Here is a 15099-nt window from a genome sequence, read left to right on the forward strand (position 1 = left end):
GCCAAGCCAAGCTGCCCCTCTAGCTTGTAATATTAACGAGCCGAGCCGAGTTGGCTCGTTAGCCTAACGAGCCAGCTTGAGCTGGACTAAGTCTAACCGGATATCCAGCCCTAGAAAGTTTCTCCTATATCACATAATGAAATGATACATAGTTCTCCTCGGTAGTTCGAGAAAAAAACAGGATCTACCATAACCACTTCCATCATTAATTTGTGAAGTATCTAGAAGATCACATAATGGTGTAGGTTTCATTTTTAGACGTAAAAGGTTAACTAAAATTTTGGAAAATTTACGAGCCGTGGGGATGGGCATTGGTATATAGCCCTCTACAAAATTTCTCATCAGCAAATAAACTCATCTTCACCAAAAAAAAAAAAAAAAACTGTCCTTTTGATCCGTGTAGCTGTCGCGCTCATGCTTGTGGTCTTGCTGCTAGATAGCCCCTACGGCTTTTTTTTAGGAAAAGATAGCCCTACGGCTTTGTTTGCTTGCGTGCTGTCAATGATCACGAGGGGCTACCTATAGCCTCCGTCAGTAAGAATTACACGCCTACTTCTACTCCTACTCCCTCCCTTATAAAAGGGTGTAATTCTATCTTTAGACCAAATTAAATAATTTTAGTTTCATTAAATTTATCAGAAATAGTATCACTATGAATTCATGTCTCTACTACGAAAATATATTTCACGATTAATCTAAGACCCCGTTTGGATCATTGGAATTGAAATCCATTCTAATAATGACAATTTAGGCACATATCATTTAAGCTAATATAGTTATATGTGAAAAATATCTGTATACTATTGTTGACCATACGAAGGAGATAATGTATTGTATTTCTGCTATAGGTGAGCAAGTTCAAGAGCGTGCTATAAGTTACAAATAGAAACGTAGTATGGTTATCTATAGAATCAATTTTCATCTTCCATCTTATGAATTTAAGATAAGCTTATATATGAACTTTGGAAAGTTATAGAATGTCAAATTCCAAGTCAAATAGTCTAGTTTATTAAGTAGATTTCAATTCCCCCAAAATGAATGGATCCAAACAGCCCTAATGATATTTATTTGGTAACATAAATATTAATATATTTTAATATATGTTTGGTCAAATTTGATGACGATGATTGACTTGGGGAAAATTAAAATTGCGCCTCTTTTTGAGATGGACGGAGTAGATGATTTGTATTGAAGTTGGGATAGTGCTGCCTGTGTTTTATTGCTTAATTTCACTCCTCATTGCTAATGTTTTCTCAACTCTATATGTGAACATTTGCTAGTTAAGCTGGAACACCAAAATAAAAATCCCAAAGACACTTGAGCATGTTTGTTATTTGCTTTGCTGCTGCAATCATCACTAGCAGAGAACAGACCTTTGATCCAAGGGCCAAACCAGGCTCTAGTCCCGAGAAATATTGCGCCCGGGACTAGAGAGACCTTTAGTCCCGGTTGGTGGCTCCAACCAGGACTAAAGGTCCCTGCCCAATGGCTCCTGCGCCAGGCCAATGTGGCAGGGGATCTTTAGTCCCGGTTAGAGCTACCAACCGGGACTAAAGGTCGACCTTTACTCCCGGTTGGTGCCTTCAACTGGGAGTAAAGCTCTTGTCCCGGCTAGTGGCGTGGCCCGAGACTGGAAAGTGACATTTAGTCCCCGGTTGGATCCACCAATCGGGACTAAAGGTCCCCCCTATAAATCCTGCTGGCAGTCTTCTTCCTCCCCGAGCCCGTTCGAGAGCTTCAGTTCAAATTTAAGCAGTGTTCTTGCTCTTTCTCCATCCATTCTTCGATTCCTCAATCGATTCTTCGGTTCTAAAGGTTACCAACTTCATACTCTCATGTTTCACCATTGTCTTATCTCATTTTGTTCACTATATATATATATGGTTCTTTATTGTGGTTTTTTTCATTTGTAAGCAATTTGAGCTCAAAATCACTTCAAGCTTGCATATTTACATGAAGGAAGGTTAAAGTAGCTATTAAAAACTAGTATTCACCGTTCATTTGTAGCATGCATAGCACACTTCATTGTTTAGAGATATAGAGAATTTTAGAGTTTTTTTTAATTTTATTTGTTTATAAAATGAGAAATTTATAGTGTATTAAAAAATGAGTATAGAGAGTAGATGCAACTGCTTCCGGGTCCTCGGCCTCTCATGGGTTTCCAAAGCGACTTAGGCCGGGCCTCCTACTCATTGCATGCGGCAAGTGTTGTGATGAGACGAAGATTGTGATGAAGTACCGAGTGAAGAAGAAGGGTCCCAACAAGGGTCGTATTTTCTACAAGTGTCCGGATCGCAATGTGAGTTATTTTATCGTATTTAATGACTATGGTTAGTTTATACCTATTTTCATGATGGTTGTGATTAAAGTTCTAATTTTTTGTTTTAATTTTAGTGGGATGGCACTAGATGTTCAGGCTTCTACTGGGAGGAAGAGTATGTTGAACTCGTACAAAAATATCTTGCACAACAGGCAGATATGACGGCTAATGAGGTAGTGATCCAGCCGAAGAAGCCCAAAGATGTTGAACAAATGGGGGATCTGTCTGTTTTAGTTAGGATTGGTTGCGAAATTCTTGTGCTGCTGAAGTGCATTTTAGCTTTAGTGTTTTTAGTAGTTGGGATTGTCTACATTGTAGCGAGGTTTTCTTAAATTTATAGCTTTTGTGGTGGTATGCATGTTGTATAATTAAGTAATTATGTTCTTGGTTTTAATACGGTATTTATGTCGTGTAATGCAGATGAGTCGGCATTGGATGTACAATGCTGATCGTCGCTCCCAAGAGTTCATGGACGGCGTGCATTCTTTGTTACGTGCGGCCGAGGCAAACAAACGCAATGGTTTTATGTGCTGCCCATGTGTCGTATGTAAGAATACGATGGAATATGCTAACTCAAAGACTCTTCATTCACACTTGTTCAAGTCGGGTTTCATGCTAAACTATATTTGTTGGATGAAGCATGGAGAAACCGGAGTTGTAATGGAAGAAGGTGAAGAAGAACAATAGGGCGATGATGACATTTTTGCTGAATATGGTGCCTTCAATGATACTGCAATGGGAGAAGCTGAAGAAGAGGTGTGGGCAAAGGAGAAGCCCACTGAAGAAGAGGTGGGGGCAGAGGAGAAGCCTGCTGAAGAAGAGGTAGGGGCAGAGGAGGAGCCCGCTGACAATCTTGGTCAGGCCATTCGTGACGCACAAAGAGAATGCGAAAGTGAAAAGGAGAAGATCAAGTTCGACCGCATGCTAGAGGATCACAAGAAATTGCTATACCCAACTTGTGATGCAGGACAGAAAAAGTTAGGTACCACATTAGAATTGCTGCAATGGAAGGCAAAGAATGGTGTATCTGACAAGGGATTCGCGGAGTTACTAAAAATCCAAAAGAAGATGCTTCCGAAGGATAATGAATTGCCTAGCACTACGTACGAAGCAAAACAGGTAGTCTGCCCTTTAGGATTAGAAATCTAGAAGATACATGCATGTCCTAATGACTGCATCCTCTACCATGGCACAGAGTACGAGAAGTTGGATGCATGCCCTGTATGTCACGCGTCGCGGTATAAGATTAGGCGAGATGACCCTGGTGATGTTGAGGGCGAACATCCCAAGAAGAAAATCCCTGCCAAGGTTATGTGGTATGCTCCTATAATACCACACTTGAAATGTGTTTTTAGAAACAGAGACCATGCAAAGTTGTTGCGATGGCACAAAGAAGACCGTAAGGTAGACAATATATTGAGACCCTGCTGATGGGTCCCAGTAGAGAGCAATCGATAGAGAATTCCCCGAGTTTGCAAGTGACGTAAGAAACTTAAGGTTTGCTTTAAGTACGGATGGTATGAATCCTTTCGGGGAGCAGAGCAGTAGTCACAGCACTTGGCCAATTACTCTATGTATCTACAACCTTCCTCCCTGGTTATGCATGAAGCATAAGTTTATTTTGATGTCGGTGCTCATCCAAGGCCCAAAGCAACCTGGCAACGACATCGATGTGTACCTGAGGCCACTAGTTGAAGAACTTCTAGTTTTGTGGAATAAGCCAGGTGTACGCGTGTGGGATGAGCACAAGCAGGAGCACTTTGACCTGCGAGCATTGTTGTTCGTAACAATCAATGATTGGCCAGCTCTAAGTAATCTTTCAGGACAATCAAACAAGGGATATAATGCATGCACGCACTGTTTCGGTGACATGAAAGGTATATTCTTGAAAAAGTGTCGCAAGGTCGTGTACCTTGGGCATCGATGATTTCTTCATGCAAATCACCCCGTAAGAAAGAAAGGCAAGCATTTTAAAGGTAAGGCAGACCACCAGACCAAGCCTTGCAACCAAACTAGTGAGGACGTCCTCGATATGGTCAATGATGTGAAAGTAATATTTGGAAAGGGACTTGGTAGCCAACCTATTTCGAAGGATGCCAACGGTCACTTACCCATGTGGAAGAAGAAGTCTATATTTTGGGAGCTACCCTATTGGCAAGTCCTAGAGGTCCACAACGCGATCGACGTGATGCACCTAATGAAGAATCTTTGTATGAACCTGCTAGGCTTCATGGGCATGTATGGGAAGCCTAAGGACACAATTGAAGGACGACAGGACCTACGGTGTTTGAAAGAATGAGACAACCTGCATCTAGAGAAGACAGATGATGGACGCTAGTACTTAAGTCCTGCCAGCTACACTCTTAGCAAAGAAGAGAAGGATAGCTTGTTTGAATGCCTAGATAGCATTAAGGTACCATCTGGATTCTCCTCGAATATAAAGGGTATAATAAATGTGCCAGAGAAGAAATTTGGACACTTAAAGTCCCATGACTACCATGTGCTCATGACTCAATTGCTTCTAGTTGCATTAAGTGGAATTCTACTGCCAAATGTATGTCTAGCCACCGTGAAGCTATGTGCATTCCTCAATGCAATTTCTTAGAAGGCAATCGATCCAACGGATCTAGCGAAACTACAGAATGATGTGGTTCAATGTCTTGTCAGCTTTGAGTTGGTGTTCCCTCCTTCCTTCTTTGATATCATGACACACCTCCTAGTTCATCTGGTCAAGGAGATTACTATTCTCGGTCCTGTGTTCCTACACAACATGTTCCCCTTTGAGAGGTTTACGAGAATCCTGAAGAAATATGTTCACAACCATGCTTGGCCAGAAGGAAGCATTGCCAAGGGCTATGGAACAGAGGAGGTCATTGAGTTCTGTGTTGACTTCATTCCCGATATTAACCCAATTGGTGTTTCTGAATCACGACACGAGGGGAGACTAAGTGGAAAGGGGACACTAGGGAAGAAAATATATATTGGTAAGGGTGATGATTATTTCAATAAAGTACACTACACAGTTCTACAGAACTCCTCCTTGGTAGATCCGTATATCGAGACACACAAGAGCCTCCTCTGATCTAAGTTCTCAGGGAAGTCTGAAGCATGGATTACGCGTCAGCACATGGAAACTTTCAGCGACTGGTTGCGAAAAGAATGTCAGGGTGATGAGAGTATTGATGAGGAGCTGTATTTGTTGGCTAGGCAGCCATCGTGGCATATCCTCACATACAAAGGGTACGAGATAAATGAGAATATATTTTACACAGTAGCACAAGATAAAAGGAGCACCAACCAAAACAGTGGTGTCCGCATAGATGCCATCGACCCTAGTGGGAACAAGTAAACATACTATGGCCGCATAGAGGAGATATGGGAACTAGACTATGCATCTCATTTTAAGGTACCTTTGTTCAAGTGCTAGTGGGTAAAGACGACTAGAGGCGACATAGCAGTCGACAACCAGTATGGAATGACAACAGTGGACCTCAACAATATTGGGTACAAAGGCGAACCATTTGTCCTTGCGAAGGATGTGACTCAGGTGTTCTATGTCAAGGACATGTCTACAAAACCGAAGAGAGGGAAAAACGACAACCACCCAATCAATGATGAGCCAAAGCGCCACATAGTTCTTTCAGGAAAAAGAAACATCGTCGGAATCGAAGACAAGTCAGACATGTCAGAAGATTATGAAAATAATGACCGAATTTCACCCTTCACAGTGAACAAAGACCCTAGCATCCAGCTAAACGATGAGGACACTCCATGGTTACGGCGCGATCATAACCAAGGGACATACATTAAGAAGAAGTTCATTACTGTGCCCGCTTGATATATATATTGATGTTCAACAGTGTGTATTGGAGATATTATGTAATAATTGTGAATTTATGTTTGATGTTGAATTATGTCACGTTGAAATAATGTGAAAATAAATTTATGTTTGATGTTGGGATTATGTCACGTTGAAATGATGTGAAAACAAATTTATGTTTGATGGTGGGATTATGTCACGTTCAAATGATGTGAAAACAAATTTCCAGTCGAAACACAAGAGTTTTTCTGAATTTAATTAAACACTATATTTTTGCATTATCGAAATAGTAATTTAAACACTATATTGTGTTTTAAAACTTGTTAAAAAATTAAAGCTTTAGGTCACATAATTTTCCTATGTGCAATAAAGCAAAATATAATCTATATTTTTTAAAAATATTTTTATGTCTTTTATTTAATTTTCTGTGCAATTAACTATCCTTTTATCATTTGTGTAAAAAAGAAATATATTAAAAATCTTAATGAATTGGCGGGCAGCGAAACTGCAGTTTGGCTGCCCGCCAAAAACCTTTTGTCCTGGGCGCCACCACCAGCCAAGACTAAAGGTGTGACCTTTAGTCCCGGGCGTTAACAGGGCCCAGGACTAAAGGGCCTTTAGTCCCGGCTGGTGGTGGCGCCTGGGACTAAAGGTCCTCTCCCTTATATAGCCTCTACGCCCGCCCCGGCCCCTCTTCTTCCTCCCCCCCACTGCCGAGCCAAGCCCTAATAGACCCGCCACCGCTTGTTCGATCCGCCGCCGACGCCGCACCTCGCGAGCGCCCACACGTGCACCAGTGCCCCACCGCCCCGACGTCGCATGCCTCGACTAAGCGTGCTTGTCGACGCGTCGCCCTCGACCACCCCGGCCCGTCCCCGCTCCGCCATGGCCGTCCCCGCCCCGACCCCGCTCCGCCATGGCCGGCCCCACTCTACCGTGGCCGTCCCGGCCCCGCTCCGCCGCAACCGTGCCCACCATCGGACTGGTGCCCTACCCCCTGAACCGCCGGATTGGAGGAGAGGAGGAGCAGGGCAGTAGAGGAGAGAAGGGAGGTGGAGGAGAGAAGGGAGAAGGAAGAAGGAGAAGGGAGGAGAAGGAGAAGGGAGAAGGAAGAAGGAAGAAGGAGAAGGGAGGAGGAAGGAGAAGGGAGAAAGAGGAGCCTCGGCCACCGGCCATGCCCCTCGGCCGCCTCGTCATCACCGCCTCCGGACGCCCATCACCGTCGACCCCTACATACGTCGATCATCACCACCAACCCCTACGTATGTCGATATGTGTTTGTATGTGATATATGCGGAGGAATGCCTCATTGTGTTGTATGCGGAGCAACGCCGTCGTTGTGTTGTATGCGGAGCAACGCCGCTTCGTTGTGTTGTATGTGGAGCAACGCCGCCTCGTTGTGTTGTATGCGGAGCAACGCCGCCTCGTTGTGTTGTATGCGGAGCAACGTCGCCCCGTTGTTGTATATGCGGAGCAACGCCGCCCCGTTGTTGTATATGCGGAGCAACGCCACCCCGTTGTTGTATACCCAAGCGAGAACGACGATTCGCCCTAGCGAGAACGGCATCGTTCTCGCTAGGGCGAATTTGTCGTTCTCGCTAGGGCGAATTCGTCGTTTATATGACTTGTTTACATATATGACTTGTTTATATGACTTGTTTACATATATGACTTGTTGACATATATGATTGTTTACATATATGAATTGTTTATATATATGACTTGTTTATATATGTGACTTAGATTTATTTTGTTTATGACTTATTGTACATATATGACTTGTTTACATATATGACTTGTTTATATATATGTGACTTAGATAAATTTGTATATGACTTATTGTATATATATGACTTGTTTATATATGTGACTTAAATTTTGTTAAATTTGTTAGATATGGCTGCCCCGGGACACAACATGAAGGAAGAAATGATGAATATTATTGCCAATGCTGGTGAGCAGGATGTTGATGACGGAAGTCAATACCTAGCTCTTGAAAATGAGCAAGAAAATGTTTTGCAAGAAAATACAGGCGAGGTATATATACTAAATATATATTATATGTGAATATTGTATATATTTATGTGTACAAAAGATATTTATTTATTATTATTTTATATGTAGCCCTCTGGATCGGCGACCACAACGGCGAAGAGCAAAAATATTCGAGGACCAAAGAAACCACTGGAGGGCCGGTACATAATATCGGAATTCAACATCGAGACAGGCGAACCACTTGGTCCACATAAAAGAAAATTCATGGAACACTGTGGGTACCTTGTAAGGGACAGAATTCTGATCAGTATCCGTGAATGGAAGAAAAAGATCAACGAGCCTGATGTTAGTTTTGTCTCTGATGTTGATAAGAATTTGCTCTAGAATGATATCCTTGCCCATTTCACGTTGCAAGCGGATGATTATGATGATATCAATGATGATGAATTGAAGGAGCTAGTTCGATCGTGGGCTATGAAGAAGATGACCACACAACTCCAGACCCTACCAAGACACCAAGAATCCATGGGGCACTAATACAACCTGGATATGCTAGGGTCGCAGTGGATAAAGTGAGCAAAGGTTATGAGGATCTAGCTCTTGACATTCCTAGAGGTGATGGAGAGAAGACTCTAGGAGAAGCAGAGAAGGCATATATATACTATGGCGCAAGCGCTACATCATTACCCTGGGGCGTCTGCTCCACCGCCAGCATACATTAGGTGCGGACAAAAGTTAACAAAACAATTTTTTGATAATTTTCTATGGGCATGACTAATAATAAGTATTTACTTATATCTCATTATTTTTGTACTCACAAAGCAAGGCCTCCGCCAACCAAAGTCTAGTTGTTGCTTCTCCCGACCATCATAGTGCTCAGGGCAATGATGACGCCTTCGAAGGCACTGCTGCATCCCCACCATCTCCAACTCCTCCGCCGCCTCCAAGGAAGTCCACAACTCCTCCACCGAGGTCTCCAATGCCTCCGCCGCCTCCAAAGTCTGCACTGCCTCTAAGGCGGTCTCCAACGCCTCCCCTGCCTCCAAGGAAGCCAGCCCCTAAGAGGTCCGCCCCACAAATGAAGTCGTCGCCCTGCCCACCGGTAAAGAAGCAGAAAGCAAATACTCATCCAGTTATTCCCCAAAAACTATCTTATGAGAAAAGTGAACATGAATTAAAGGATGCAGTACAAAAAGAAGTGACAGATTTCTTTGAAGGTGCAAAACCAGCACGACGAGCGAGTGAGAACCCGGAGCCATCATACTTCTTCCTACCTCCAGATCAGCTAAGAAAGAAGTTGGAACAAAAAAAATGAGATTTTCTTAAGAGCGCCGCGAAACAACCGATATCGGACTATGACCGCTCTCTCACCAAGTCATATGAGGCGGTGCAAAAAAGAAGAGAGTAGGGAAAGGTGTTGCACAACTCGGACAACAATCGCAACAATCAATCCCCCCTTGTCGTTCCTAACGAATATGGTTTAAACTTAAACTTAATGGAGGAGGTAGGCGGCTGTGAGTCATTTCTTCGGTTTTATGAGGACACTGGTTTGAACCTTGCCAAAGTGCTCGCTGAAGGACCATCTGCTCAGAAAGTGGATCCTTACAAGAAATTTGTACCAGGCCAGAGTCTATACAACCCAGAGAAATTAGGTGAACTGGGTACGCAAATGTACCTACTAAACAGGTGGTACATGTCGGCGTCTGATGTGGGACAAATCTATCTTTCTGTCAGAATTAGAAACCACCATTACTTCCATGGCAATGACATTATCTATGTCGAGCTTCCAGAATTACACGAACTATGCCACCTGGACTTTCTCGATAAAAGTCTCATTAGCTGCTATTGACTGTAAGTGTGATTATTTTCTACTATATTCACAATTTCTTTATTATATATTCATAATATATATATTCACAATTTTCATGTATGCAGATATGAGATGATAGAACTTAGAAAGAGAAAGGATAATAATGTTGGGTTCGTTGATCCGTATGTCGTATACAAACACCCTAAGCCCCCGAATTATTATAAGCCTCAACCTGAGAGAAATCTCATGAATTTCTTAGTGAACCAACGCGACAAGAAGAAGATACTCTTCCCCTACAACTTCAAGTGAGTGTTATTATAAGTAATTATTGTCGATCATATATATGGAACATCAATATTTCCTTACTAGCTAGTTACCTCTCTCTCTCTCTCTCACACACACACACACACACACACACACACACACACATATATATATATGCAGCAATCACTGGATATTGATGGTCATCGATATGGTCAATAGTAGATTGAAAATCTTAGACTCGTTGAGAAAACCGCAAACGGAGTATCAAGACATGATAGATATTATACAAGGGTAATTAATTTAGTTTCTCTATAACAACATATATATATAATGGCGCCGATCTCTCAACAATTATTAAAGGTTAAATTATTTTTTTATTTTATTGGGAGCAGAGTTTGGAAAAGGTTCATTGAGGAACAAAAAATGAAACATTGCAAAGCGCCACTGTGTGTAATCGCACACAAAGTAAGTACTATAACTACACATTTATATTCAATTAACACCATATGATGATTTCAATTCACCCTAATTGATTTTTTTGTCGTAAAAGTGGGTTTTAAGGCATGAGCAGTGTAACAACTACTACGGATACTATGTTTGCGAGTTCATCATGGCGTACTCAAAGAGAACTCCTGAAGAGCAACTCAAAGTACGTATATAAATACTTTTTCCTTTATATTATTTCGATCGTATATTTACAATTTCTTTATTGCTCTCATTTGTATAAGTAATTACATGAGCAATACACATACATATATATATATATATTAATACTTTTTCCTTTAACTTTTATTAAAGACTAAATGGTTGAGGGAAAGAGTCATACGACTTGACCAACTTAAAGCAATTTGAGAGACTATAGCATGATTTCTAAATGACCAGGTCATCAACCCCAACGGCGAGTTCTACAATGACCCGAACGAAACGTGGATGTCAAATCTGGAGGAGTGAATTGCTAAGGACATAAACAATTTATATATCAAACCTTTATAATATATATATATATATATATATATATATATATATATATATATATATATATATACTACTCTACAGCTGGCTATAGAATAAATTATTCTGTAGCCACTTTGAGTTACGATAATTACTATGCTAATTTACGAGATTATAGTAACTCCTTACTAAGTGATTTACTATAACGTTACGGTAAATATCGCCATGTGTTATAGTAACCCAACTATCGTGTGTATATATATATATATATATATATATATATATATATATATATACGCGTATATTCATTTGTTATTTATGTACAAAGTTCGAACGAAAACTTACGTGTGCGAAGTACACATATATATTACTATTAGCAGCGTATTCGAAAATGTATTTTAATATCAAAACTAATCATTAAATGAAAAAAGAAACCAAAAATAAAAACCAGAAAAAGGAAAAAAAATAGGGACATTTAGTCCCGGTTGGTGTTTCCAACCGGAAATAAAGGTCCTGCCCCATGACGGTCTCTGGCCAAGCCTGGAGGCCCCCTTTACTCCCGGTTGGTATTTCCAACCGGAACTAAAAGTCCCCCTTTAGTCCCGGGCGTCAAGCCAGGACTAAAGTAGAATACCTTTAGTCCCGGATTGGTGCTCCCGGTTGGGAAACCAGGACTAAAGGGGTTTTCCAACCGGGAGAAAAAAGCCTTGCTGCACCCGTGCATATATGGAAATAAAGGAGGATACGCGCGCTAGTAGCGTACATTTTTTCACAGGCATTGTAATCGTCAAATAATACTCTCTCTTGATCCATGCAACAGAATTGCAATTTGCTAATCCTGCCGGCCTGCATGCATACTTGTACGTAAAGTACAAGGCTAGCTTCACCCAGAGCTGAGCATGACAGTAGCAATCTGCAACAGCTTCTTCAGAAACATTCCAATACATTGCACCCACCCAGCAAGCTAAAAACAAGTGCAGCAGGAACAAAAGAAACCGGAGGAACAAAACGATGCCCTGGCCCTATACGAACCCATCAACCTACGTACAATTCAAGCACACTGCAGCACTGTACTGCACACGCTCTTCTAGAGCTTCAAATCGAGATCAACATCCAGCCTCATTTGCTTCTCGTCGCCATGGCTGTCTCCAAATGCTACATCCGCGTCGTCGTCGTCCATGTGGTGGGCTCGACGAGGGTGTCCGTCCGGCGGCAGCCGCAAGCCCGTGTCAATGGTGGTCGCCGTAGCCTCCTGGAGGTCGTAGTAGAGATGCTGGGCACCAGTATTGCTCCGCCCCGCGCTCCTCCTCTCCTTCCGGTGCGCGTTCTGGTGGTCCCCGAGCGCCTGCGACGTGACGAACTTCTTGCTGCAGAAGGGGCAAGGGAAGAACCTCGCGCCGACGACGACGCTGCCGCAGCTTGCATTACTACCAGAGGAGCGTGGCGGCGAGCTGGGGCCCAGCGTCAGTGACAGGCTGACGATGCCGTCGTCGACATTGGTGGCAGTGGCTGGAGGAGGAGGAGGAGGAGGAGGAGGAGAAGGAGAAGGCTTCTCCATTAGACGACGACAGTACCACCGTGAGCTTTGCAAGCTTCCACTACCCCATCTCAGTTCTTTCCCGTCGGTACGGAGTACTCCCCTCGGTCCCCAACCTTCCGTCAGAAACGCTGACGGGTCAGGCACCGTCAGGGGCGCTGCATGCAAGGCCGAAAAATAGAACTCGCGCGCTTCTGGAAAAGGATCGGCCCACGCAGCAGAGACAGAGGCGAAAAGAAAAGCGCGTGGCTGGCAAGCGCACAAGGCGCGCAAGGGGAAATTTCCCATCCTTGAGCCTGTTCACTTATTGATTTCAGCCAGCCCAAATCAGCTAGCTAATGCTATTTTTCTCTCACAATAGTTCAAACCAGCCCAGAAACCGCGCAGCGAACAGGCCGCTTATCCTCTCCCCAGTCCCCCAGTCCCATCCGCCGCCCGAGCTTCTCTTCTCCTGTCCTCCCCCCAGATCTGGCTCTTCCTCGGTCCTCGCCTTCCGAGGTGGCTCGGGCCTCTGTGCTCTGGGCTCGGGCCTCTGGGCGGCGCGGGTGGAGCGGCGCTGTGGCAGGTGCCGCCGCGACGGACGGCGCGGGCGTGGCTTCCGGCTCCGCGACGGACGGCGCCGCGTACGAGGGCGCGGGCCGCTGCCGGCTCCGCGGTGGGATGGGCGACGCGAACCTGCAGGTGGGTGTGGAGGACCTAGTGGGTGGTGGCGTGGATGCGGCGTAGGCGCCACAGCACAGGCGGCATCCATGTGTTAGTAGTCTGGTGCAGGTGAGCACCCTTCGCTGCCGTAGTTGCTAGCAGTATCAGGCTATCAACGCTGCTTCTCCTCTCCCTACGGTAAGACGTTGCATACACTTCTTCTTGGTACCTTATAAATCGATCTGGTAGATTTTTTAATTATGCCTTTGCAAATCTGGAATTTTAGATTATTGCAATTCTTGAATTGTTATTTTTTTCATTGCTTTCATTCAGTTACTTGCTGTCAAACTCACCAATAGGCAATAGCTATGAAATCTGCCAATGTAAGAATGATTTGTTACTCTGCTACAGAAATATTTATTTGAAGTGAAAGTAGGGGTAAAGATTTTGTGGGCATGGTACATCTACAAATTCTATTGCATGTATAGAGGCTGCAGATGCATCTTGGAACTACCTTGTTTCTCTGAACTACAGCTATTCATGCTCAATAATGAACATGGTGAAGGATTTTATTCTGTACAGACTTTGCGAGGCATCATTGGCAGTTAAATAAATATTTAATGTTCATATCATAGCCTGACGTATTGAGATAACTGTTTTAGCAAGATATCTTATTGATTGCTTGTCACTACTAGCTAGCTATCTTGTTAGTTATGCAGATTTAGAATTATATTGCTAGTTAATCATGTTGATTCATGCTATATGTTTCCTGCTGCTTGTAGTTAACCTGCTGATTCATGCTATATAAAACACTAAATATGATTGTGCATGCTAAGATTAGTGCTATTGACCGCACATTCTTTCTTGATTATATATATATTTTTTGCAGTCAGTTTACTTGGAAGAATGAGCATGAAGATGGACATGCCTGCTTTAACAATGTCATCTTGCTCGGTCAGTTCATAGTTCTTGAGGTTCAGTAACTTGCAACTAAATCCATCTACATGCTTTAATTCTGCACACATATTTCAATGATTATGTTAAACTTTGCCTTCAGCCCACATCAAAATTGAAGGGTGGCTCAAATCCTGAAAATGTCGAACATGAGAAATCCTGAAAATGTCGAACATGAGATGTTGTGACTGCCTTTTCTATTATCAAGTTTATTAGGATTTTGTGTCAAGTTGATGTCAAGTTGAGGTGTGGGAGCAAGTCCTCTGTTGTGAGAGATCTGTAGCAATTATGGTGAGGCAGAATAACATGAAGCCATTTTTGTCTAATGCAACTATGTGTTACAACAATTGGATAGGAAATTTTCCAAAATGAGATAAGCTTCTTGGTAGCTACTGATATTCAACATATTCCAAACTAGCCAATCAAACAAGGGTAAATTCCAAAATGAGATGAGCTTCTTAGTAATTAATAAAATCATAAGGTCATTCATTATGTAGTCTCTAGTCTCTACCCTCAAATCGATAGTGCCAAGACTCACTACAACTGATGCAAATGCAGACAACTCTATTATCTAATTACTCACAAGCTGACACAATAGAGATGACACCATCTGACACAATTTACCCTTATAGAGTGCTAGTACACTGAATTTTATTTGAATAATCTTTCCTGCAACTGCAAGTGTACACTGATGATAATGCAAGCAAACACACCGGTATCCTCTTGTGTTGCGTAGCTGCATTTTGCATTATTCAGCAAGTACTTCTGCATAGTTATTTTTAGTATGTGATTTCTGCACAGTTTTG

The 15099-nt window shown here is 42.8% G+C and overlaps 1 protein-coding gene across 1 annotated transcript; it reads right to left on the minus strand.

Moving 5' to 3' along the window:
• Window positions 1-12247: 12247 nt before the first annotated feature.
• Window positions 12248-12718, minus strand: LOC136504051 (uncharacterized). The gene has a single exon (XM_066498933.1). The coding sequence runs from the start codon at window positions 12716-12718 to the stop codon at window positions 12248-12250; it is 471 nt and encodes a 156-aa protein (XP_066355030.1).
• Between the last annotated feature and the right edge of the window lie 2381 nt (window positions 12719-15099).

This window comes from Miscanthus floridulus, chromosome 14, assembly GCF_019320115.1.
Source record: "Miscanthus floridulus cultivar M001 chromosome 14, ASM1932011v1, whole genome shotgun sequence".
NCBI classification, from domain to species: Eukaryota; Viridiplantae; Streptophyta; class Magnoliopsida; order Poales; family Poaceae; genus Miscanthus; species Miscanthus floridulus.

Bases quoted from the DNA above. Each gene is read 5' to 3' on its own strand.
- LOC136504051 (XM_066498933.1), bottom strand. From the start codon at position 12,718: ATGGAGAAGCCTTCTCCTTCTCCTCCTCCTCCTCCTCCTCCTCCTCCA.